Below are 27,457 nucleotides of genomic sequence, written 5' to 3'. Positions count from 1 at the left end.
CCTAGGTATGTATTTTAAATGTGGTATTTAATGTTAAAAGCAAACGTCATAACGGGTTCGGGACCTAGACCACTCGCACATGCTCAATAACAAGGCCAATGTCCCCGGGATCCGTACTTCTAATTGGGTATTCAACCGTACACACGATTATTATATATTGTTGATGGCGTGTGTAACGAGCAGTTCATGCTAAACATCCTCAAACCACTATCATCCTATTCATTATGGTCAACGCCGCCACGACCACCACTACCATCTTCATCGTCACCTTCATTGTCGCCGTTGCCGCGGTCGTCGTTGGAATGCTATTAAGTCAGGATGGCCAAAGCGCTGCTGCATTGAGGTCACAGTCTGGTTCCCCAGCCGTGGGTTAGAATCCCACCTTAGGCAAACCATTTTTTTCTTATGCCATTTCTTTTTATAGTTCCAGGTTTGTCTAAAATATAACCGTACAATTCATCCTATTTATCAGGGAAAAGGATCTACTTTTTCGGCGGCAAGAGCTATCAGAAGGACCAGGAATGTCGGGACGTGGATTTCTACACGCCCAAGACCCGGAAGTGGCGGACGGTGTTCTCCCTGCCGCCCCGCTACAGCTACGCCAACGCGGAGTGTGTCCGGCTCACCGTCCCGATACACAACAGGGACTTTAACTTTAATGATATCTTGTTGTATGACCACTGGATTATGTGGTAGATTGTGTCTTGTGGAGGAGCTAGTTCAGTTGTGTTGTGTTCTGTGACTTGATCCGGGTGGTATACAATATGCCACTTATGTAAATGTAACGGCCATACCACATTGACTCCATTCACTGTATAGGTACTCAAATTTTAACACGTAATCCGATTAGCTACATCGTTCTAAGATCCAAGTAAGCTTTATATCGAATACCACACCTGCAGTGAACTGTACACATTGGGCCATACCATATTGATTCTAAAACTATGTTTTGCGCCAGGTTTAGGCAATTTCAAAATCTACGTACCAGGCAGGAAAAGAAAAAAACAAATTGCCATAAGAAATACAAATATCTTTATAAAAAATGACATTGGCAGGATTCCATCAATGAAAATCGTATAAAAAGCGTCATATACATCTGGACAATTGTGTTTCTCCCTGTATAGGATATATTAACTGATTAAAACTAGTGTTATTGTTACTAGTAATTAAGATTTTAATAAACAAAATATTTCCATTTTGAAGGCTGAATCCGATCCACCGATGACATCGTTCGATATCGCCTTGGTTAATTCTTTTGTGTTGATAAATATTTAATATGGATGTGTTTTATATCCACTATTGTATATCTATCAGAAGCATACGGTTTTAAGTGTTTAATGAGATGAGCATGCAAGATTGTTAAAAATAAACAAATATTTATGGTGTTATTTTATTACTTAGGTTTAATCATTTCCCCTAAGATATGGGCATTATTGGTCGAGTTTAATGAATTAGTTCTACCACTTAATTGATTTCGTCTCATTATCTATTTATACTTAACTTTTTTCATTTGCATTTGAAAAAGAAAATGCGCACTTTAAGCTCACGCACGTTTTCACATTTTAAAGCTGTGCTCTCACAGATTGCCTGTTTTGACAATATTTTTTTTAATTTTTGGTCTTCGAATAAGCCAATGATTGTGTAAATGTTTGGAGATCAGTTAAATAAGACTGATGACAAAAGATTAACTGGCAGTTTTTCATATTTACGACCGAAAATTAATATGTTATGGCTAAAAGCATTTCTAACACTTGAAGAAAAATGAAATTTTCAGCAGTTTTCTAAACAATTGAGATCAGTTCTATTGTGAGTTATCTTATATGACTGAATTGAAGGCATCGATGCCCCAAAAAGTTGACAAATATAAACAGAAAAGTCAAAACTGTCAATCTGTGAAAGTGCAGCTTTAAAGAGGTTCATGAATACTTCGACGGTAAAAGCTCTTAAAAAGTCGAAATGTAACAGATGGACGCTTGAATGATGAAAATCAAAGAAAATCAAAGAAGTTAAGATTGATAATCTACCTCGGATTGATGCCAATAAAATATTTCGCTGTATCTAATCTGTCTAGCTTCATTTGACAACATTATACTAAATTATTCAATGCGGCTTGCGTTATTTATCATGACAAGTTTGATTGAAAATATCCGATTTTTGATTAAAGATTAACATTTTCTAAAATATTCATCAATTGATTAAAATTTCATTAACTTTTCGATTTCATGCAATGATAAATAAGAAGTCAAAAAGTCATCGCAAAAATACGGGTTATTTTACACTGATGAAATAAAACTTTAAAATGATTTTGATATGACTTTATTAATAAAAGTGAAAACATGTAAGCAGAAACAGAAAACACACGTATATGTTATATTTTAAATAGTGTTAACAAGAGATTGTTATCATAAAACAATTAAATATATATTTCTAATGAAAGCACAAACATTTTAAGCTATGAATCCAAAGTCGTATGCGCGCTATGGCAAGAATTACGCCACCGGAAGTAATCGTCTGGATAACGAGATGCGGAGCTGGAGCCGGAACAAAATGGAGGACCGGAAGTTGGAAATGCGACAGGCGGAAGTGGACAAGCACAAGACGGGCAGGCGGAAGAGCTCCGACGCGGAAGCGCGGCTTGTATGCCGTGACCTTGAGGAAAACATCAACAAGACGACACCGGGTGTGGATGCGTACCTGGGAAAATCACAGAATAGGTCCGTGAGCGCTTGCTCTTTTAACATTTGATTTTTTTTTGGCCAGAAATAGTCGTTGTAGCCTTAAATATTCTTTGAAGGCTAGAGAACGAATGTTAACATGTGAGTTTTATACAACGGTTTTGAAAACAGCTTGTTAACTAATTACAGGTATAACGCGTGGCGGCGTAAAGAAATGGAACAGCTTGACCGGAAGTACCGCAGCATGCACAAGGAGTACCTGAAGGAATACCACGCCCTCCATTTGAACGATTATGAAGAGCTGGAGCGCGAGAAGCGCCTTCGGACCTCTGCCTCCGAATCCCAACTGAACATACATCCGGCGGAAATGGATTCTTATGACGCCACTGACAGTGTAGATGCACCAGGCGTCTCTCAGGTCGAAGTCCAAATCCTTAAGGGCGGAAGTGCTGAAGAGCTGACTTCCGGTTTAAATGAAATGACATTGCGGTCCGACGTGGAGAAAACAGAGGCGCTTGGAATGTATCTCGGAAGCCGCCGACGTTCTACCGGCTCCATAACCGCCGAAGATATGTCGAGAATGAAGCCGTTTCAAATTAAACTGACCAGTGTTGAAGAAACTCCGAGCTGCGAAAATGGCCATGGCGCAGAAAGTTCAGACGTTTTAGCTACGGAAAAGGATAACGAGACCGACAGCGGGCAACCAAAAATAACAAAAGACACCGAGAAAACGGTCAATCTATCAATGAGGCCGATTAACAAAGAAAGCGGAAACCCAAAAGCAAAGCCAAAGAAAGATGCCAAAATTTCCAAAAGACGATCGTCGGATGCATTTGGTGCAAAGAAAGCTAATGTTGGACTTGAGCTGCCAAAGCGACTGTCAAGGAGATCCTCCCTGGCAACTCGGCAGCTTCCACTTACATTGTAAAACATGCCATACCGAGTTTTTATAAGACGATTGCCGATGCAAAGCATCAAAGATGCATCTGAATGGATGTCATTTGTTATATTTATCTGGACTTCATTTTTGACGTTAGTTGACGTGATGTACGAACACTTTTTGACAATATAATCATTTTTTTGATATATACTTGTACCTAACAGTGTCTGTCTAAACTGTTGATAAAGTATAAATTAATTGTTCATATTATTAACATTAATATATAATGAAACCAGAACAGTTACAGGTGATCCAGCAGAATGATGTTTATTGGAAATGAACTTACAATACGTTGTTTTTTGTCTTGAAAGCTGCACTCTCACAGATTTATCGTTTTTCCAACTTCTTTTATTTTTTGTCTTGGAATTAGAAAAAAAATGCGTAAATATCTGCTAACCAGTGATATAAGACTGCTGACAAAAGATCAGATCGCTGATTTTCATATTTCCATTCCAAATTTCATGTTTTATGACTTAAACCGTTACTAACGGTTTAAGAAAAATGCATAAAACATCAATTTTGGGATGGAAATATGTAAAGCTGCGATCTGATCTTTTGTCAGCAGTCTTTTATCACTGGTTTGCAGATATTTACGCAAAAATTTGCTCGTTCCAAGACAAAAAATTAAAAAAGTTGTCAAAACGTTCAATCTGTGAGAGTGCAGCTTTAAGAGAATATGACTTTAGTCCATTTGATTGACCAAGAACATGTGTAAAATGTGCAGACCGATGACGTTTACAACGTTGTAAACGTTTTCAGTTCTAAACATTCGGCCAATGAACTAACTTTAGTATTAAAACCGTGTCCTTTGAATGGTATGAGTTGTTTATGATTAATTTTGGAAGATTTCATCATAAAATATTCCTTGGTTATACATTTAGTACACACACTGTTAAAAATAAAAATAAACAATCATAAAGCTTTATTAGCTTATAAATTTCAATTATAGCCAATGGGAGAGTCCTGAACACTTACTGTTAGCCTAGTCTTGTTTTATTTTTGGCTTTAAATTGTGTCCTGTCCAAAATTTGGGGAAATGGTAAATGATTAGAAATAGAGGCATTTTTTTCCTTTTAATGCATGCATGTTAAAGTCGTGGCTATTTATAGCTAGAACGTGATAATTTTTTAGTCATATAATCATACTTTAATACTTTCTAAAAGCGAAAATGATCCCACTGCATGTATGTTCAAGTCGTGGCTATTTATAGCTAAAACGTGATCGGTTTTTGGTCATATAATCATACTTGAATACTTTCTAAAAGCGAAAATGATCCCACTCGTTCTCTGAATGCATTAACGTAAAAGATTTTAAACCAATTGCATTTTCCTTTTGGCTGGTAAACATTTACTTTTTATCATATTTTGAAATAACATCATTTGCTTATTAAATGTATCCAATTTAATGCTGTTTCGTTTCTTGAGTTAGGATACAGATCGCCGAAATATCTAATGATTTGTAAATTTTGGTCTATATGGTGTAATGACTCTCATCATTCAAATTCTGGAAACTAGCAATTTCATGCATTAAAGCTGCACTCTCACAGAATCCCCATTTTGACAACTTTTTTTCTTCTTTTTGTTGTTGTCTTGGAATGAACCAATTTTTCGTCAATGTCTAAAAACTAGTGATATAAGACTCCTAACAGAAGATCAGATTGCAGCTATTCATGTTTACGGTCGAATATTGATATTTAATGGATAAAAGTGTTGTTTATTAACACTTTAAGAAAAATGAAATTTTCGGGAGTTTCCCCAAGTAATTGAGGTCTGTAATATTGTAAGTTATTTGATATACATGTATGACTGAACTGAAGGCATTCATACCAAGATCAGCTGATTCGGAGACAAAAAATGAAAAAAAATGTTGAACTGTCAATCTGCGAGAGTGTAGCTTTAAGCCTGACAGATGGAGCCTGGATAGAATAACAACACATACAGAATGGACATTGACTCTGAGCCATATATTTGTATTTTATACTCTTTCATATCATTGCATCAATGTTTCCTGAAAATTACAATATCTTGTGTTTTAAGGAATTAAAGAAAACTTGAAGGTGTTCCATCCATCAAAAAAATGCCCGATAGCCCCATAAGATATTGGTATCATATGAATAGAGAATGAATTATGTAAGACCCAATTAATATACTTAACATGTTGTTTGTGATGTGTTTTTGTGTTCTATGTCTTTGGTGTTTACCCTGTGCCATTAAACGGGGTTTATGTTTAAACTTTTGGCTACTGAGCATGTTTCTGTAGTTTTTCATATAAATATAGTTAATTAATAAAAAAACTGCATCCAATTGTACACAGCTAGTTTATTCTTCAGCAGCCAACTGTATAACACATTGATAAGTTGTCCACAGGTTATCTTTCGTTTAAGTTTCCTCTTTAAATGATTTGATTGGATAAAAGTACTTCTTGGATAAATATTGACCAATCAATAAACATTTTGGCCAACTATGGCCAAACCAATGAACTAACCAGTTTTATTAAATTGGCTGGTTAAAGTTAACCAAAATGTTTATTGATTAGTCAATATTTGTCCAACAGCTACTATTAACCAATCAAATAAGTTCCACAAACTAGCCGAAAGATAAATAGCAAAGCTTTATACAAGAATTCTATTTCGTAAGTTCAACAATTGTTTGAGTTGAGTGTTATATAACACAGTATTGCAAGTTTACATGCAAATTCCTTTTCAAATGATATTAATTCGTATGTGGTTACCAGGCATAGAAACTTAACAATTTAGCTCATGGGTCTGTGTTAAATGATGGATGAAACACCTTAATTTGTATATTTTTTTTACTATACTGAATATGGCTATCTGGGCTGTGATAAATTATAGATGAAACACCTTAAAACAAATAATATTTTACTATACTGAATATCAGTACACATGTGATAGAGACCAAGAAATCATTGTTTATAATAATTCAATTTAAATGCAAAATGAAATAACGTATAAAAAAATAATTCACAAGTCATTTTAAAATAGTTGCCACTTTAACGTAGTACTAAATACAATAATAAAGAGGCTGCAAAATGACGCTAGTGTAAGAGTAAGCGAATGTGTGTACTTATTTTTGTGCGCTATGTCATCAAGGTTGGTGACATCGTTCTTTTTGTGTATGCAATGTCATCAAGGTTGGTAAACATTTTTCAACTTTTGTGCCCTATGTGATCAACATATGTGTACATTGTACTTTTTTGAGTACTATTTGATCAAGGTATGTGTACATTGTACTTCTTTCTATGCCCTATGTGATCAAGGTATGTGTACATTGTACTTCTTTCTATGCCCTATGTGATCAAGGTATGTGTACATTGTACTTCTTTCTATGCCCTATGTGATCAAGGTATGTGTACATTGTACTTCTTTCTATGCCCTATGTGATCAAGGTATGGGTACATTGTACTTTTTTGAGTACTATTTGATCAAGGTATGTGTACATTGTACTTCTTTCTATGCCCTATGTGATCAAGGTATGAGTACATTGTACTTTTTTGTGCCCTATGTGATCAAGGTATGGGTACACTATACTTCTTTAAGTGCACTATGTCATCAAGGTATGTGTACATTGCACTTCTTGTGCCCTGTGTCATAAAGGTATGTGTACATTGCACTTTTTGTGCCCTGTGTCATCAAGGTATGTGCACATTGCACTTTTTGTGCCCTATGTCATCAAGGTAAGGGTACCCTGTATTTCTTTATGTGCACTATATCATCAGTAATTGGTACATTGTACTTCTTTATGTGCACATGTCATTAGGGTATGTGTAAACTGCATTTCTTTTTGTGCACTATGTCATAAAGGTATGTGTACATTGTACTTTTTGTGTGCTATGTCATCCAAGTATGAGTACACTGAACTTCTTTTTGTGCACTCTGTCATCAGGGTATGTGTACACTGCATTCTTTTTGTGCACTATGTTACTTTTGTCATCAAGGTATGTGTACATTGCACTTCTTTTTGTGCATTTGTCATCAAGGTATGTGTAAACTGCACTTCTATTTTTGTGTTATATCATCAAGGTATTGGCACATTGTACACATTTAAAATAGCAGATACAAAAGCATGAGGGAGTGATTCATTTCAGTATCGTTGAGAGACATTGACAAAATATTTTGCAAACAAATAATAAACTCTAATGTGTAGCTCTTCTTACAAGTACATAATTATACACATGAAATTTCGCAACCTCTGACAATTTTTTTTAAACAAAACATGTGGATAATAAAATAATGCTGCAACATAAAAGAGACTGGATGAATCTTCAACCAAGAAAATTTTCCAATTAAAAACAAATATTTCATAATTGTAGACTTTAAGTAACGATCCTTCTACTTCGTACTCACATAAAATCACTTAAAATCAACAACATGCAGAATACGTAGAAATATGTAAAAATGATTCATGATATTTGAGTCAATATGGCCAGCAACATTAAAAAGCTATGTTTATAATTATAAAACACTTACAACTGTCAGTTTATGAAGTGATCATGGGGCCATCTTTTCTACAAGCAGGAGACGAAATATGAAAATATCAAGAATTGAAGTAAAATGTTAAGTGAGTGTTAAAAATAAGTCCCAAAATCAAATGCACTTTGCCAAAAGTGACCAATAAAGGTTTCAATTAAGAAACAGATATTATAACTATGCAGAAATATTTATTTGAAAAAGCGATAAAAAAATATGTAAAAAAATATGTGCTTTGATAAAGTGCTACCAAATTACCAAAGGTGATGCTCGACATTTTTTATATAATAATCTTATTGTTTTCTGTTTAGAAAAAAAGTACACCAACTGAGAAATAAAACAATAAAGTTACGCATTAGTTATAGCTATGGAGACCCATTCAATAATTTTCGTAAAAAATTAAGCAAACCCCTGAAATTAAATAGAACATTTTGCTGCCTTAATCAACTTCTATTTTAATAAGATATAATGTGAAATAAAACAAAATAGTTCCGCATTATTTGTACCAATTGAGACCGTCTTAATAACCAGACGACAAAACATCGTTAATAATTTCCGTAAAATGTTACGCAAACAACACAAATTAAATAGAAGGCTTAACTGCCTTAAAGAAATGAAACTTTAAAAAAAGAAGAAGCTATACTTAATTTAGGGGAGGAAAATTGTCGGGTTATCAAACTTATTATCAAATGAATTTTATGAAAAAATGCCATTATTTATATGTTTTACAATTGAAAAAAAATGTGATGCATCTATTTATATCTATGATTATGCAAAGGAGAAATTTCTAACACATCTGAGATCAAGGGGTCACACAATTAAGCTTCTCCAAAAACAAGCCAAGAACATATTTTTTATCTCCATAAATGATGTATGTATACAAACATTAACTGTAATCTGAAATGATTTAAAACACAAGAAAATGGCAAGCAGTTGGAAACGCTCGTCCGTTTTTCTCAATAGATCAAGGGCCATAGCTGCACTCTCACAATTGTTTTGACAACTTTTTTTGTCTTTGAATGAGCCAGTTTTTGCGTAAATGTCTGGAAACCAGTCATACATGTATAAGATTGCTGACAAAAGATCAGATTGCAGTTTTCATATTTATGTTTGAAAACTCATATTTTATGGCAAAAACGCTTTTCAAACAATTGGGATCTGTTCTATTGTGAGTTATCTTATATGGCATCTTATATGACTGAATAGAAGGCACTGATGCCAAAATGAGTTGAATCTGAGACATTTTTTTTACAAAGGTAAAAACTGTCAACTTGTGAGAGTGAAGCTTTAAAATCCAAGTTTTACGCACACTAGTTCTCATTGTAAAATAAGGTCCATGTGAACATTAAAAACCTTAAAATATGTAAAAGTCACCACTGCCACAGAGTCTTAGGCTATGACAATATCTCAACTGTACTCTTCGAAAAACAACAACAAGCAAGGAACAACAGCCCTAATACTCTAATAAAAGATCAGAAACAGGTTTAGCATCCATATTTCTCTGAAATAATGACTAAAATACTACATAAAGGTAATGAAAATGTTTACGAAACTAAAAATGCACCTAAAATCATTCCACACAATGCAGGTTAAAAACCGTAAGCTTTTGAATCAGCTTTGTGTACACCAGAAGCGTATATTGATAATTTCATACAAATATTTCATGTTACTCACACACAACCATTATAAGTCATTACTTATTGACATTATACAAAGTGTCCCCGTCGAAAAACTCCATTCACACAATACAACTTAACAAACACATTCACCCAACCATAACCTAACACTCTCCACATCCACAAGTTTTCACACAGGAGTTGTCAACTTGTCATTTTTGATAAACTTTTTCGCCTCTTTTTTCAATTCATCGATATCCTCCTCCTCATCCTCATCGTCTTCATCATCTTCGGACCCTTCATCTGGCTCGTCTGTTTTCTGTGTTTGACTCCGGTCGTTTATAAAACTATCATTGTAGTCATATGTATTGGGCCCTGTTTCGTCGTCATCATTATCAGCTGCTTTCTTGGCGATCACTGTTTTCTTAACACTTTGTTTTGAGTCTTTATCATTCTTGTCTTTGTCGTCCTCATCTTTATCATCATCATCATCGTGGACTTTACCTGGATCAGTTAAAGATGCACTATTACTCCCAAATAAGATTCACCATATTTAATACAATTATTCTAACTTACCATTTAGAAAGGTGCAGTAAAAATATGGCATTTCTACCTTAGGAAATGATAGTAGATCACAGTTTAGCATTCACCAATCATTTAATATTATTGCGTTTTCAGCTATTAAATACACGGATACAATTTTGTTATCAGTAATTAATATTTTCCAGAAATGCATGATTTAGTAAGTAGTTGAAGGTTTATCACTCAAAATGTATGTTTGTTTTACATGTGTTTGAATTAATTTTGAATAAGGGTGTCCTTTTAAGTGTATGAATCATTTAACATCCCAATGATGAACAAGTAACAGGTATTTGGTCAATGCACAGATAATTTGAAGTCGTTAACTCATCAGATTTCACTATCCCTGCAATGACCAAATCTTTTCATACACAAATGAACTGAATTATCAATAGGGTTTTCGCTAAAGAGTAATAGAATGCACCCGGTCTTTTTTTGTATCACCCCTTTGCCCTCATGGAGATTAACAAAATTACCTGCCTTATCTGTCTTTATGATTTGCTTAAGATAATCAATTATCGCTTTAATAAAACTTTTACTATGATCATAAATACATACAAAACATTTTTGGCAGTTCACACTCAATTTGACTTTAATTAAAAACACTCAATTTGACTTTAATTAAATACAACTGGTTAGTGGTCACCATGCCGCACAAGAAGGTTTTCTCCGAGTACTTGGGTTTCCTCCACAACACAAGACCACGCTAGCGCGCAACATCGTGACAACAACATTGACTTAGTACAAGTTATCATTTCTTTCTTCACAATTGTTGTAAAATATATAGTGTTTCAACTTATAGCACACCCACCTTTTTCCTCATCCCTGTCCTTAATAGGGTGCTTGTACTGCTTCAAGTGGCTTGTATTTGTCCTAAAAGAGATACAAACAATTTTAATATGTAAACAGAGGGATTTTCAACAGTTTTAGTTTTGAAAATATTTAAAAAACACAAGAAATATGTGACCAGACTTTAAAATGTTGAGCCATACTGGCAGTGATATCCAACAAAAGATTAAGCTATATGGACAGTGCTTACCTGAAGCAGGTGTGACCATATGGGCAATCTGGGATGTCGTCATCATCAAGGTCAGAGTGCTCGTCATAACTCACGTCCCCTGGGTGGCTGAATTCAGTGAAATGCTCTGGATTCTTTCTACAATGTTAAAAAAAGTACCCGGTAGAATTAGTTTATATTATAGGCATCTGACCAACAACTATACTTTTTATCCAACAATTATACAAAGGCTCGTTTGAAATATTATACTTGTTGATTTTCTAAACACTCGCATAATTTCTACATACTTAATATCCTTCCAAATGATACCAAAATAATACGTGGTTTCAAGACATCAAAACTTCAAACATTTGTGATTCTCATACCTAAAATGGATTTTATCCCGTATAAATTTACATAAATATATTGTACTTTTTCAATTACTGCATATTACAAGTAAATGTACTGATTCCCTAAACTAGAATTCTGCAAATTGGACGTATTGTCTGTTGCCCATAACTTTTCTAGTGAAGGTCACCATGACCTTGTTCTTTGACCTATCTACCCAAAATAGATATAGATAATGAACTGACTATGACCAATATGAATATGTTTTAGGACTCTACAAGTTATGCAAAAGTGATTGATGGAAACGGAAGTGTGACGCCAACGGATCGAAACAGATCAAGTGATCAGAGGGTGTCAGCCCTGCTTTGCAGACGACAAAACAGTTTAAAATGTAGATACAAAAGGGAATATTTTAGTTTGTGTAAAATACAAACCTATTCATTACAATAATAATCTTGTTAATAGGTTATCACGTAAATAATCAAGCCATACCTGTAGCATTTCTTGCCAAACATGCAGGGTGGTCTGTGTTTACTTTTCAGCTGACGCACTTTCTTCACTGCTTTTCTTATATCTGTTCTCTCATCATCCTCATCGTCATCATCATTATCATCATCACTCTCATCTTCTTCATCCTCCTCTGATACTGCTTTCTTCGCCCTCTTCCTTTTTGGCTTTTCCTCTTCAGATTCATCCTCTCCAGACTCTTCACCATCTTTCCGCTTCTTAGTTTTAGGGTCTCGTTTAGGTGCGACATAGTCATCTGAACTTGATTCCTCTACCGACATTTCTTCCTCTTCTTCGTCACTGCTCATATTCTTCTTCTTTCTTCTTGGTCTTCCTTTTCCCCTACTTGGTCTCCCCGCGTGTTTGCGTTTCTTTGAAGATTTTGGGACAAACTCATCGTCAGATGATTCAAATTCTTCGTCTGAATCAGCGTACTTGCTTTTTCGCCCAACTGTTCGTGATGATCGTCTGCTACCGCTTGATGCCTGTCTGCCAGTCTGTAAAACCAAACAAAATTAAATAAATTGTGATGCCTGTTGATGATAAGTAAATAACAGGTTATAACAGGTAAGAAAAACATTTTATTAAGGAAAATTATCTTATTATGTACTATTAAAGTACAAATGTATATACAGCCAAACCCCATTGGCTCAAACTCCCAAAGACCAGCGAAAATACCTCGAGCCATGGAAAATTCGAGCCAAGTTGGAATCCTTTATTTGGTCAGTCAGGTAACTAGAACAACACATTATTTCAATTTGGTTTCATATGCATAATCAATGTCTTAGTTACTGAAACAACTACTGTTTTTTTTGCAGATTTTGCTATCTGCCAATGCCTTTTCTTACCATGGGCATTATCTGTATAGTCTGTTTTTTTACAATATCCCACAATATAAGCATATAGCATGCCACTTCTATTACTATAATTTGGCCTGTCACCCTCCCGCCCAATGCCGAGTCAAAGCTATATGCAGTGCTGGACAGTGTTATCACAATCATTGATTTTCTTTAAATAGTCCCGTATGAACAAAAGTTAACACTAAAAGCTAGTGAGGTGCTAAATGCTTGAAAAATCACATGATGCTGGTAAATATAGCCTCTTCACAACATTAACTGTAGCCAATGGCAGTCAAGACACAGTGATAGCAATGTGCTCAAGAGAACAATCTGAACTCATACATGTAGATGAAGAAGAAACTGGAATGAATCTCCCTATACTGTAAAAACTTCTTACTGTTTTGAACTGAGGCCATAAGTTATAAATAGTTAATTTGGTGGCTACCTACCATCATTTTCAGGGAGTGGGAAGATAGGTATGTGTTTTTTTCTTTTCTAATCTAACCAATTTCCATTATTAAACAAGAGCACCGCGAAACGGAGCATTATACGCCCGAAGAAGATTCGGCTTGAGGTCCTTTAAATGTAGTGATGATTTGTATATAAGTTATTTGAAAATCGCTTTATTAGTTACCAAGTTATGGCCCTGACACGGAATTGCTAACGGACGAGTAACAAAGATGTGGCCCGGACACAGAATTGCTAAAGCCCCCCATGGTGATTGTAGTCTTTGAGGTATGGACCTGGAAATTGCGCGCGACATATCCTTTTAATGTAGTGATGATTTGTATTAAGTTATTTGAAAATCGCTTTATTAGTTACCAAGTTATGGCCCGGACACGGAATTGCTTACGGACGAGTTACAAAGATGTGGCCTGGACACAGAATTGCTAACGCCCCCCCATGGTGATTCTAGTCTTTGAGTTATTGCCTGGACATGGAATTGCTAGGAATTGCTAAAGTCCCCCCCATGGTGATTCTAGACTTTGAGGTATGGACCTGGAACTTCCATGTGACACATCCTTTAAATGTAGTGATGATTTGTATAAAGTTATTTGAAAATCACTTTATTAGTAACAAAGATGTGGCCCGGACACAGAATTGCTAACGCCCCCCCCCCATTGTGATTCTAGTCTTTGAGGTATGGACCTGGAAATTGCTCATGACGCATCCTTTAAAAGTAATGTTGCTGTGTATAAAGTTCTTTGAAAATGACTTTATTAGTGACCAAGTTGTGGCCCGGACACGGATTTGCTAACGCACCCCCATGGTGACTCTAGTCTTTGAGGTATGGACCTGGAAATTGCGCGCGACACATCCTCTTAATGTAGTGATGATTTGTATAAAGTTATTTGAAAATCGCTTTATTAGTTACCAAGTTATGGCCCGGACACGGAATTGCTTACGGACGAGTAACAAAGATGTGGCCCGGAAACAGAATTGCTAACGCCCCCCCCATGGTGATTCTAGTCTTTGAGGTATGGACCTGGAAATTGCGCGTGACACATCCTTTTAATGTAGTGATGATTTGTATAAAGTTATTTGAAAATCGCTTTATTAGTTACCAAGTTATGGCCCGGACACGGAATTGCTCACGGACGAGTAACAAAGATGTGGCCCGGTAACAGAATTGCTAACGCCCCCCCATGGTGATTGTAGTCTTTGAGGTATGGACCTGGAAATTGCGCGCGACACATCCTTTTAATGTAGTGATGATTTGTATAAAGTTATTTGAAAATCGCTTTATTAGTTACCAAGTTATGGCCCGGACACGGAATTGCTAACGGACGAGTAACAAAGATGTGGCCCGGACACAGAATTGCTAACGCCCCCCATTGGTGATTCTAGTCTTTGAGTTATGGCCTGGACATGGAATTGCTAAAGTCCCCCCCATGGTGATTCTAGACTTTGAGGTATGGACCTGGAAATTCCATGTGACACATCCTTTTAATGTAGTGATGATTTGTATAAAGTTATTTGAAAATCACTTTATTAGTAACAAAGATGTGGCCCGGACACAGAATTGCTAACGCACCCCCATGGTGATTGTAGTCTTTGAGGTATGGACCTGGAAATTGCGCGCGACACATCCTTTTAATGTAATGATGCTTTGTATAAAGTTATTTGAAAATGACTTTATTAGTGAACAAGTTGTGGCCCGGACACAAATTTGCTAACGCACCCCCATGGTGATTCTAGTCCTTGAGGTATGGACCTGGAAATTGCACGCGACACATCCTTTTAATGTAGTGATGATTTGTATAAAGTTATTTGAAAATCGCTTTATTAGTTACCAAGTTATGGCCCGGAAACAGAATTGCTAACGCCCCCCCATGGTGATTCTAGTCCTTGAGGTATGGACCTGGAAATTGCGCGCGACACATCCTTTTAATGTAATGATGCTTTGTATAAAGTTATTTGAAAATGACTTTATTAGTGACAAAGTTGTAACGCCCCCCCATGGTGATTCTAGTCCTTGAGGTATGGACCTGGAAATTGCGCGCGACACATCCTTTTAATGTAATGATGCTTTGTATAAAATAATTTGAAAATGACTTTATTAGTGACAAAGTTGTGGCCCGGACACGGAATTGCTAACGCACCCCCATGGTGATTCTAGTCTTTGAGGTATGGACCTGGAAATTGCGCGCGACACATCCTTTTAATGTAGTGATGATTTGTATAAAGTTATTTGAAAATGACTTTATTAGTGACAAAGTTGTAACGCCCCCCCATGGTGATTCTAGTCCTTGAGGTATGGACCTGGAAATTGCGCGCGACACATCCTTTTAATGTAGTGATGATTTGTATAAAGTTATTTGAAAATCACTTTATTAGTTACCAAGTTATGGCCCGGACACGGAATTGCTAACGGACGGACAGACGGACGGACAGACAGACGATGGAGGCCATAACATAATACGACCCTTCGGGCGTATAAAAATGAAAAAAACAAGAGATGTTTGTCAAACATTATGCCCCCCTGAGCGCCATGTTGTCAGGATTATATGGACAATTGAATGAAATATACAGACAAGATTTTTTTGGTTCAAGGTCACTGTGATCTTGACCTTTGACCACATGACCCCTAAAATCATAAGGGGCCATCTACAGATCAGACGCAACATCAAATCAAGTTTGAGAGCCATGGGTGCAGGCATTGTCCAGTTATCACTCGAAACATTTTCGCATTCAAGGTCACTGTAAACTTGACCTTTGACTCGATGAATCCTAAACTCAATAAGGGTCATCTTCTCGTCAGGCCCAACTTCCATGTCAAGTTTGATGATCATAGGTTCAGGCATTGAGATATCACAGGGAGAAGATTTGTTAACTTTTGTGCGTTAAATGTTACTGTGACCTTGACCTTTGCCCGATGACCCCCAAAATCCAGAGGGGTCATCTACTGGTCAGGCCAACCCTTCATGTCAAGTTTGATGACCATAGGTCCAGGAATTGTCGAGTTTGCTTTCAAGGTCACTGTGACCTTGACCTTTGACCCCTAAAATCAATAGGGGTCTTCTACTGGTCAGGCTCAACTTCCAAGTCAAGTTTGAGGGCCATGGTTGCAGGCATTGTTGAGTTATCATTCTGACAACCTTTTATCATTCAAGGTCACTGTGAGCTTGACCTTTGGTCCAATGACCCTAAAGCAAATAGGGGCCATCTACTGGTCAGGCCTAACGTCCATGTCAAGTATGAGGGCCATGGGTGCAGGCATTGTAGAGTTATCACTCGGACAACCTTTTACCATTCAAGGTCACTGTGACCTTGACCTTTGGCCCAATGACCCCCCCAAAACAATAGGGGTCTTCTACTGGTCAGGCCCAACCTCCATGTCAAGTATGAGGGCCATGGGTGCAGGCATTGTAGAGTTATCACTCAGACAACCGTTTACCATTCAAGGTCACTGTGACCTTGACCTTTGGCCCGATGACCCCCCAAAACAATAGGAGTCATCTACTGGTCAGGCCCAACCTCCATGTCAATTATGGGGGCCATGGGTGCAGGCATTGTCAAGTTATCACTAGGACAACTTTTTACCATTAAAGGTCACTGTGACCTTGACCTTTGACCTGATGAGCCCTTAAATCAATAGGGGTCATCTTCTGGTCAGGCCCAACCTTCATGTCAAGTTTGATGACCATACATCCAGGAATTGTTGAGTTATCACTTGGACAAGCTTTGGTCTACCGACGGACCGACATGCCTGTGCAAAGCAATATACCCCTCTTCTTCAAAGGGGGACATAAATATATAACCCTAGAGACTAGAATCCTGAACAAACTATTTATAAATTGTGGCCTGAAAGAGATAAAAACTATAAAACAATACAGGCTTTGGTGGAAACTGCTACATAATGTTCATACAACTTCTCCTTGTTTGTAATGTCTCCCATCATCCCTGGGCTAATTTCTGAATTCACTTTGCCAAAATTTACCATACCCGGTAATAATATCTCACCCTTTTCTGTGACCCTGACTTCGCATCCTCCTCCCAGTCGCTGGCTGACTCCTCGTTAATGATTTCTTCAGCAACAAAATCACTGTCGTCATCCTTTTCCTGAGTGGAGGGAACAGCTTCCTCATCAGAGAAGTCCACAAAGTCATCAACTGAAAGGGAAACAACCATAATTTCTTTGCATAATGCCATTTCAGCACATCATTATGAGTAGATTAAACGAGCCTATTGAGTAGAAATGTGTTAAATATCCAAACTTTTTCTCTAACCATAACTTTTCCTCTTAGCCCTGGCTGCCCTGCTTGCTCTTGACGATGTGCTAGGGACTTCATCACCACCATGACCCCTCGCTTTTCTGCCCACTGTCCGCCCCTTTTTTGGCTTCACTTCCTCTTCTGAATCCAAATCTTCTTCCTCACTAGACATTGCCTTCTTCCGAGCACGAGGCTTTGGTTTAGGCTTGGCCTTGGGTGTCGCCCGTTTGGCCGGTGAACGCTTTTTCGGCTTATAGTCTTCTTCTGCCTCCCAGTCTTCTTCATCGTCGTCTTCGCTGCCCGCATAGCTCTTCCTCTTTACCACCCGCCCTGGAAGGAGAAAATGACATGTTTTAGATCATTTAAGTCAAATGAGTTAAACATAATAATGTATAAAACAAGAGCTGTCACACAGACAGCGGGCTCGACTATTCTGTCGCTTTTCAGTGTAATGATTGAAAAGTTTTGGCAAAACATGCATGGATCACCTTTAGATTAGATTTCAATGCAATACATGATGTGCTGAGATATTAACCTAAAAGTGGTTATAGCAAAAATTTAACCAGAATTTTAAAGTCTAATAATAAAGAGCCATTATTTGCAAAATACAGTTATCTAACTTGGTTATTCAACTAGGTTGGGTGGTTAAATACCATTTTATGAAGTCTAAATGCAATACATCAAGTAGTTGCTGAGATATTATCCCATGTGTGCTTACATGCAAGACCTTAACCAGAATTTCTAAGTCAAACAATAAAGGACTATTATTTGCATTAAATGCAAACTAGATTTATCTAACTTGGTTCATTAAGTAGGTTGAGTACCATTGTATAACGTCTCAATGCAATACCTCAAGTAGTTGCTGAGATATTAACCTATGTGTGCTTGCAAGCAAAAGCTTAACCAAGGTGTGACGCCAACGCCGACGCTTGGGTGAGTAGTAAAGCTCTCCTTATTCTTCGAATATTCGCATCTACTTTTAATGTGTGCCTAAACTTTTTAATAAAATCTGATTTACTACTTAACACCATTACATTTATTATTTGCATTTATTTCTCTAATTCAACTACAGTTGAACTCATGGGAATGTTCAGTCAATCAAGTCTAATTAAACTTTTTTTCTGTCCTTGATATCATTTAAGTAAGTAATTGAAAAACATATTGCATTCTACCGATAAATTCAAGTGTTAAAGGAGCGTATGTTTTTACACCTCCTACTATAACCTTTGCGAAACTAGAGTGAGGTTTGGTGATCTTGTTTTAACTGTATGAAAACCCATATTCTGAAAATGCACTTTTCCCAACACTTTTGCCTTCAATATCAACAATTACATGAACTTCAGTTTCATCGATTTTGGACGGATAATTCCATGTTACCGAATATGTTATTGTCACCTGTGCTGGCAAAATTGATCTTCCACCACCCATTGATAATGAATCAAGCATAACCAGTAACCACGCAAAAAATTGTTATATCTTAGTGTATTATTCAAGAAATTTTAATAACAAAATTTCAAAACAGTATGATCAAAATAATAACAGAAATTGTTTTAACAAATTATCAGAATTACAACAAGAGCGCCATCTATCATAAAATATGCCGGTCCCATTTGTTGGACACCAAGTTTGGTGATAAGTAGATGTACATTCAGCCAAGTTTATAGAGTGGACACTGTAAATACAGGTTTTGCAAATTCAAGAGTCATAACAATGGAGTGACTGAAGTGACATGGTTAGTTATAAAACCTGACTGAGATTTTCTTTCCATACATATTGTGACCAAATTTGATGAGGATTGGAAAAAGGCTTAGTAAGTTGATGATAAGACAAGACTGATTTTAGGTTATATCTATAATTAAAGGGCAATTACTCTTGAGTGACCCGAGCAATATGTCTGGTTAACAAACTTGTTCAAGATATAATAGATATTAAAATTTTAAAAAGAAAATGAAAGTTTAAGGTATGCAGGATTTTATGCCTCCTGTGCTGAACAGGCTTCCTCAAATGCACTAGGGTTAGATTTACCCATCCTCAACAGAAACACATGAATGATACTTATAATCCGTATTTCCGGTGAACATACCTCTCCTGGAGGTTGTCTTCACCACCTCCTCCTCCTCTATATCAAAATCTTCATCCTCATCGCTCTCAGTCTTTCTGTAAAACACAAACATGAACACATAAGAGTTTGTACATGAATTCAAGCCGATTGTCCAGAACCTTTATTAAAATAAACAACGTTGTTAACATCATCATTGTTAACTTTTCAAATCTTTACTTTTCAAAAAGACACCGACTCACTTATGATCTGCAGTCTCCTTAAAAGGATTTGACACAACCATTTTATCTTTATTTGTTTTATCAAAATATATATGATAAATATTTGATATTATATTTGACTTTTGAAAGTTAACAAAAAAGATGTTAACAATGATGTTAAAACCCTGACACACAAAATTGGGACATTAGTTTCTTATGAGGCGATAGTAAATCTTTTAGCATTCACCAATCATTTAATATTTCTGCGTGTTCAGCTATTAAATACATGGTAACAATCGTGTTATCAGTAATTAATATTTTCCAAACATGCATTAGTTAGTATTAAAGTATTTAACTTTTATCACTCAAAATCTATGTTTGTTATACATGTGTATTTATTGATTTTGAATACAAAGAGTGTCACTTTAAAAGTACTGCAGTATCTAACCTACAAATAAGTTTATCTTTTTAATGAGCCATTTGTTATTTTTTTATGCCTGGTAACCTCATAAAAAATTGATATTATTTGAAAGGGTTTTGCTTGCTGAATACAAATATCTAAGATGAATGACTGCAGATTCATGACAGCTAAATCTATTTCAGATTGTAATTTTGTTCTTTATTCCATTTCTTAGAAATTTTGCATCAAATGTCCCATTTTACAATCAGCATGTTCGTAATATTTCTTCACTACGAACTTGACATATTCTTCTCTATACATCAGGGCTTCCGTTAAAGGAAGTTTGGAAGTATATTACTCCCTAGAAATGGGTAAAAACTTCCAAAAATGATTCCTTGGAAGTACAAAAACTTCCATAATTTTGAAGAAAACTTCCGAAGTTGAAAGCTTGGAAGTTCATAATATCAAAACCTTTTGTCAATTTTACTTTTATAGTCATAATTTCAATCAGTTTAAGTGTCTTTAAGTAATGAATTTTAATAATATAACTTACAGTGCAAATTATTTGATTTTTAATATATTTGTTGAAAAATAGTTGAAAAAGATATTGTATTATGGAGACTTAAACTTCCATTATTTCGTGTAAAACTTCCAAAAGTGATAGACAGGAAGTTCATACTTCCAGTTTTAATTTCTTAATGGAAGCCCTGATACATATAACCCATTCAAATGATAGCAAGATGATATTTTGTCCCCTTGTAACACAATTCACAACCTTGAATAACAGATACAAGCCAAACTATAATTGCTCTCCACCATGGTTTATTGTCTGCTACACTTTTCTACCATACATTTTTAGCAAAAGGCATTTTTGTTCGGAATCTGTATCTTTAAATATAATTTTAGGATTTTTGTACAAGGTATTTACCTTTTTCTTGGCTTTGCTGGGGTTGCCCTCTTCGCAGGAGTGTAGTCATTGTTTTTGATGGGGGATTTTGCTGCAAATAAAAAACAACCTTGCATATTAAACCAGTGATTGAAGCAATGCATGTCATATCAATAACATAAAAGATAATTATTATAATGTATTATAACTGAATACTAAATGAGCATAATTTAATGTACCCCTAAACCGTTCAATGTATCTTATAGCACTGTCATAATTAACTGTTTATTTTTGGTCTACGTTGACCTTTAAAAGCAAAAGTTGTTATGGTTGTTGGGACTTCCAAATCACTTATTTAAAAGATCAATATAATTTTTGTATCTGAACTGTTGTCAATTTCAGTTTGATACTACCTAAGAAAAGTGGATAGAGGCCCAAAGGCCATGAACAGTGACAAGTCAGAGTTCTGACTCAATTGACAAAAATGCAATTTGCAAAATCTTCATTTCAACTTTTTTCTAGTTGAGTTCTGATGAAATTTGCTGTTTTTTATTACTATTCAAATTTGTACAATAATTCACACTTGTTTATTTTGTTAAACAAATTGAATAAAGAAGATTCTTTGTAATTTAATAAAAGAGCTTTTCTGATTCTGAGTCTAGACTTGGTCTTGAGGCTGTTCATAATCATGGCCCAATGTAACCAGTTGGAAAAGTATCATAGTAATATTCAGACTACAGTATGTTGACAACAGAAAATTCTACAGTTTACCTGGTGTTTTTGCCATCTGCACCATCCAATCTGGCAGGGCTCTCTTCTTATCTAAGGGCAAAGCTATATCCTCCCCTCCCTCTGTCTTCGCAATACCTGACCACTGGAACATAAAAGACAAGGGTAAGAATAGTAGCGGGATTTAGAAAGGCCCCATTAGACCGCCACCCTATAAAAGACTTGGCCCAATTTTTTTGTTTGTTTTTTATACAAGATTTCTCAAATTTCCCAGCTTCAGGGATTTGGATAACAAAATTTGCAGTTTGTACTTAGCCTCTGAAGGAGCAATAACTGATCGATAACTTTTACTTGTATATTATGTTACAAATTTGCAGTACCTTACAAGTTTATTTTGCGCTGGTATAAGTGCCTAACAAGATTATTTTGCGCTGGTATAAGTGCCTAACAAGATTATTTTGCGCTGGTATAAGTGCCTTACAAGATTATTTTGCGCTGGTAAAAGTGCCTAACAAGATTATTTTGCGCTGGTATAAGTGCCTAACAAGATTATTTTGCGCTGGTATAAGTGCCTAACAAGATTATTTTGCGCTGGTATAAGAGCCTAACAAGATTATTTTGCGCTGGTATAAGTGCCTAACAAGATTATTTTGCGCTGGTATAAGTGCCTTACAAGATTATTTTGCGCTGGTATAAGTGCTTTACAAGATTATTTTGTGTTGGTATAGAAATTGAAGATGCAGATAATTTTAATCATTTGAAGTGAAATTGAAAACAAAGGTCTTTTGATATCCCTTTACATTAAGACACAATAAAGCATTAAACTATTTTTTTTCTTGGAGGAAGTTATATAAGCTGGATACCAGCAAGATGAAATAAGTATCAACTCTACCTTGGTTTTCAATGGGGAAACTTCTTCTTCCACGGGAGCAGCTGAAAAAAACAGAACATTCAACATGTAATAACTCATTCTTGTTCACCAGAGCGATGATGCTATGCGTACAACATGTGTTAGATTTATCATTATCAAACTTCTAATGAATGAGACTGGTATTTACTATAAGTGTTTGATAACCACTTAACCAGGTAAATTTTATAACCAAATGGTCACTCGTAATCATTCATGGAATCAGAAATAATCAAAAATATATTTCCATGCTAATAAAAAAATTGTACAGAAATAACAATTGTCTATTTAACTAATGTCTATATCTTATATATTTCAATAAGAGCCCAACATTTTCAAAATATGAATTAAACTTTTTTGTACATTCTGTTTCATAGCACCAATTTTGATATATGATGTTATGACTCGAAAAATGCTATTATCAACCTATAAAATAATAGGGTTTGCCCGGTGTGATGAGAAATCATTGTCGCTTTTTTTACCTGATTAAGGACAACTTTATTTTATTTCATTATCTTTTTATTTTAACTATATTTTCCCTAGCTCAAACAAACTTCTTCATTTTTGTAAATTTCCATTATCTCTAGTTTGAGCTGAAAGGGGTGAGAGTGGTCTAGTTGTACAAGTGTCCGCCTCTAATCCAAAAGGTTATCCCCACCAGGGGTACTTTCTTATGGCCTCTCAATTTTTTTTCCAAAAACTGATTTCTGTCAAGGAAACAGACCTGAGAGGGATTTTATAAGCGATCAGCTTTCATTACAATGAATAAAGCTAAAATCAATCAGTATAAAATAGTCTAAAGGTTTAAGATAGGGGTTATGGGAGGGTGCTGCACCCTGTCTGTTTTTGAAAGCACCCCTCTGCCCTGATGGGGACAAGAATGTGCACGGTAATCATTGTTTCTTTTCTTTTGATTAAAACTTAAAATATGATTATGAATTCAAACACACTTTACAAATTTAGTAGTTGAAACCTAATGTTATTTCAAATAAGCACAATTTCTAATATTTTCCATGAAATTCATATTGCTTTAATTATTCACTGCCCGATACAATGTGCCCTCAGCAACCTGTCCCTTTTTTACAGCACCCTGTCTTTTTTTAAAACCTGGCTAAAACCCTAAGTCTAATTTGAATTTGATTTTACATCAAATTCAAGTAATAAAATATGTTTATAAGAAATGGTGAGAAAAAAACTTACGTTTTGGTTTTGGCTCTCGCTTCACTGGTTTGCTGAAGAATACAATATAAATTAATGGTATCCTATGTACAAAGACTTTCATTTCATTGTGTCATTGGCAATGATGCGAAATTTAGACCCATATTATTTAGTCATCCTTTGAAAGGATATTGTATGCTTGCTGATAACATTTGTAAAAAAAATGACATTCCAGTCTGTGTTTTTTTCTACATTTCAACTGAAATAGAAAATGAAATTCCCCATTTTGCTATCTATCAAGTACTGACAGCTTGTTTAAAATATTGTTTTGGTGTAATACTACATATGCACATATTCAACCTCTTCATATAAAACCTATTCCAAAGATACCCAAGAATATGGTGTCACCATGTATCCATAATTCACATAAAAGTGTATAAGATACCTTAAAGATGCAACCTTACCCCCAAGTAAGCAGTACCACAATTAGTACAAATATTTTGATTCACTGGAGGGGATGAAATAAATAAATACCAAAAGGGATGAATAAATACAGAAAGGGATTAATAAATACCGAAAGGGATGAATAAATACCGAAAGGGATGAATAAATACAGAAAGGGATGAATAAATACAGAAAATGATGAATAAATACAGAAAACAAGGGTTCTTATAAATGATACCGCGTTTAATTTGAAAAAAGGTGCAGAAAACACGGTATTTCTACCTTATGAGATGATCGTTTATCCCAGTAAATCTTTTAGGACCCACCAGTCATTAATATTTTTGTGTTTTCAGTTATTAAATACATGGTTACAATCTTGTTATAAGTAATTGATAATAATGCAACAAATGCATTATTAAGTAATTACATTTATAAACGTTTATCCCACAAAATTTATGTTTGTAACATTGGTTGTAAATACAATTATCACTTTAAGACTTGTCAGTAGGCAGTGAAAGAGTAAAATCTACTTCTATTTAAAGTCATTTTTACATACAGGAAACTTGTATCTTTTTATTAAAGGTGCCTATTATGATGAGCCCTGCTGTTACCTTTTAGGCGTCCCATTTTCTGTTACTGGACACTGGACTTTGAAGTAAAGGCTGTCAGGCAAGAGACCAAATATCTGTCCGTTCTCGAGGTGACGTCTTTCATCCTTTTTCATGATCTCGACGCTACTCTTTGGAGTTCTCTTGAAGAAGCATGGGTTTGTGTGGGTCTGAAAAAATCAATGTAGATGGTTAACTTGTTACTACAGTTGCCAAAAGAACTTCATGTATTACCTAATATTTCATAATAAAATAATGATCAGAAGCTGACTACATATTATAAAGTGTAATGTACAATTCCACACATATAAATTTATGCAGTTTAACAGTATTAACTGGTAATGGGGTAGGTCCACAAAGACCCATTTCTTACTTACAATAAACATCTTAAAAATTCATTTGATTTTATAGTACAGACATTTTCTGACACGTTTGCATAAGCTCAGCATAGAAAATGATAACTTTTTTTTGTATAAAATGATCAGCTGTTCCAATGCGCATACATAAAACCACTATGGTTTTCACTCAGGATTTAATCCTTAAGCATCAGACCTGAAAACTTGTTTCTTAGAGGAAACACTCACCATCCTATGTCAAACTGTTAAACTTACTGGTGTAATATAGAGTTTCCCGTCTGACACCTCCAGAACGCCATGATTTCTGGAAACTCGTTTATCTGTCACCTGTAAGATAAAATTAAGACATACATTATAAGCCCTATTCCTATCTTGGTTAAGACTTATTCACGATGTATAAAATCATTCATACTCTATTACAGGGACTCCCACATAGATTGACACTAAAATGCAACATCCATTAGATCAAAATTTAAACGCTTAATATAGATGTATGAAACTGATTTCTCTCTGAATAATTTTGAAATTGGCAAAAAAATGTACCAATATTCCAGTAAACATAGCAAGCCCTGTTGAGCAGTCGAAAGTAATAGTAAATGACATTCATATCGCGATTCTTCAAATCTCTAATGTCTAAATGCATTTGTGAAAAAAGAGGGGAGTTTGAAAAATATTAATATTGTATTTATAGAAGTATTAAATGTTTGAAACACATTTTAAAGGGTTATATTCATATTTTACCACATAACTCCAAGTGTTCTTTGCACAAAACAAGCATTAAATGCATTAAAAATTAGACTTTACAAAGCTTTTTATGACACAGACATTGAAAGTTGCTTAAAATGATTTACCATTCCTGGGTGATAACCAGTACTAGCCATGAATGAATCTCTAAAAAAGGGATCGGACACAGGACCCTCTCATCTTGGGTCCAAGACACTTAACCAATCAAAAACCACATTTTTTTGCAACCTGTTGCATGTTAATTCCAATTGTAATGAAATCATATACCTGCAAGAAAGGTCCTCTGCCTATTACTGTTTTGCCTTCATCTATTGAAATTGGCTTTGAATCGCCATTCTCAAGCTTAAAAATGTTTATGGCACTCATTTTGACCAGAAATCAATCAACATCGAAAGTAGGTCATCAACGCTGAACGTGTTGAGTTGAATTTGCACTGAAATAAAGCATGCACTTGTGCAAATCTTTCAATAAGATGAAAATTGGTGATTATAAAAAGCAGATCAGATTGATTACACGTATGAAAAGGCAAGAATATTGGATAATGATGAACAATTCTAGAAATTCGGCATGTTATTATTTTTTTGAAGAGCTTCCAATTAGCATTTAACCGAAAGACAATTAATCGAAAAGAAAATTAATTCGGTTAAATACAACTATATTGCTTGAATTAAAGGCATTTCTATTATTATATTGCTACACACCAGATCACAGTAGGGACACGGTGCGTTGTTATACCACGTCCCTATGGCAACACCACCATAATTAATTAACAAATAGCAAACTTAGTATTAAAATGATAATTCTTGTGATTTAGTGCTGATTACAGTCCCCCCATCATTAATTATAATTAATGTTTTTTTTCTCCCTTTTTGGTCATGGTGTGTGTGTGTGTGTGTGTGTGTGTGCGTGCGTGTGCGTGTGCGTGCGTGCGTGCGTGCGTGCGTGCGTGTGCTATGAAAATCCTTTGGATGTGTTTCTGTTGTTGTTGTTGTTGTTGAGTTTATAAAGCTGCCCGCGCCCTATAATGGCTGCATTAAGGCTTGACCCCGCCACATCCCCAAGTACGTGTGACTTAAACAGAATTTTGAAGCCAAATGGGAGTTTTACCCCTATCGGTTGATGGGATATTCGCCAAAGGAGTAATTTTGTACCCAAAATGCCGCGAAACCTGCGATGAATGACATCTAGAAAGGTCCCACAGCTGTGAATATTGGATATGGTTTCATTTCTCTAGTCTTAACCACAGTTTCGACCCTGATATTAC

At 35.5% G+C, this 27,457-nt stretch overlaps 3 protein-coding genes across 3 annotated transcripts in view; 2 read left to right on the top strand and 1 right to left on the bottom strand.

Annotated features, from left to right (window-relative positions):
- LOC128208571 (kelch-like protein 26) overlaps nt 1-905 on the top strand; it is a 17,376-nt gene extending 16,471 nt beyond the window's left edge. Inside the window, exons 4-5 of the mRNA XM_052912127.1 lie at nt 1-23; nt 446-905. The exon at nt 1-23 is cut by the window's left edge and continues 154 nt beyond it. Coding sequence (XP_052768087.1) covers nt 1-23; nt 446-696 — 274 coding nt within the window. The 3' untranslated portion in view covers nt 697-905. The remainder of the gene's footprint in view (nt 24-445) is intronic.
- Nucleotides 906-2,102: 1,197 nt separating this feature from the next.
- On the top strand, nt 2,103-5,419 carry LOC128208164 (uncharacterized). Its single transcript, XM_052911579.1, has 2 exons — nt 2,103-2,714; nt 2,865-5,419. The coding sequence occupies exons 1-2, from the start codon at nt 2,455-2,457 to the stop codon at nt 3,601-3,603; spliced, it is 999 nt and encodes a 332-aa protein (XP_052767539.1). The 5' UTR covers nt 2,103-2,454; the 3' UTR covers nt 3,604-5,419.
- Nucleotides 5,420-5,557: 138 nt separating this feature from the next.
- LOC128208163 (aprataxin and PNK-like factor) lies at nt 5,558-26,788 on the bottom strand. The gene is made up of 14 exons (XM_052911578.1): nt 26,461-26,788; nt 25,705-25,776; nt 25,097-25,263; nt 24,084-24,115; nt 22,869-22,909; nt 22,019-22,121; nt 21,290-21,359; nt 19,786-19,859; nt 17,718-18,032; nt 17,452-17,600; nt 12,134-12,645; nt 11,336-11,452; nt 11,108-11,169; nt 5,558-10,221 (listed from the first exon to the last, which is right to left on the bottom strand). The coding sequence occupies exons 1-14, from the start codon at nt 26,557-26,559 to the stop codon at nt 9,908-9,910; spliced, it is 2,127 nt and encodes a 708-aa protein (XP_052767538.1). The 5' UTR covers nt 26,560-26,788; the 3' UTR covers nt 5,558-9,907.
- Nucleotides 26,789-27,457: the final 669 nt, after the last annotated feature.

This window comes from Mya arenaria, chromosome 11 (assembly GCF_026914265.1).
Source record: "Mya arenaria isolate MELC-2E11 chromosome 11, ASM2691426v1".
NCBI lineage: Eukaryota > Metazoa > Mollusca > Bivalvia > Myida > Myidae > Mya > Mya arenaria.
This window is presented reverse-complemented; position numbering and strand designations above follow the sequence as displayed.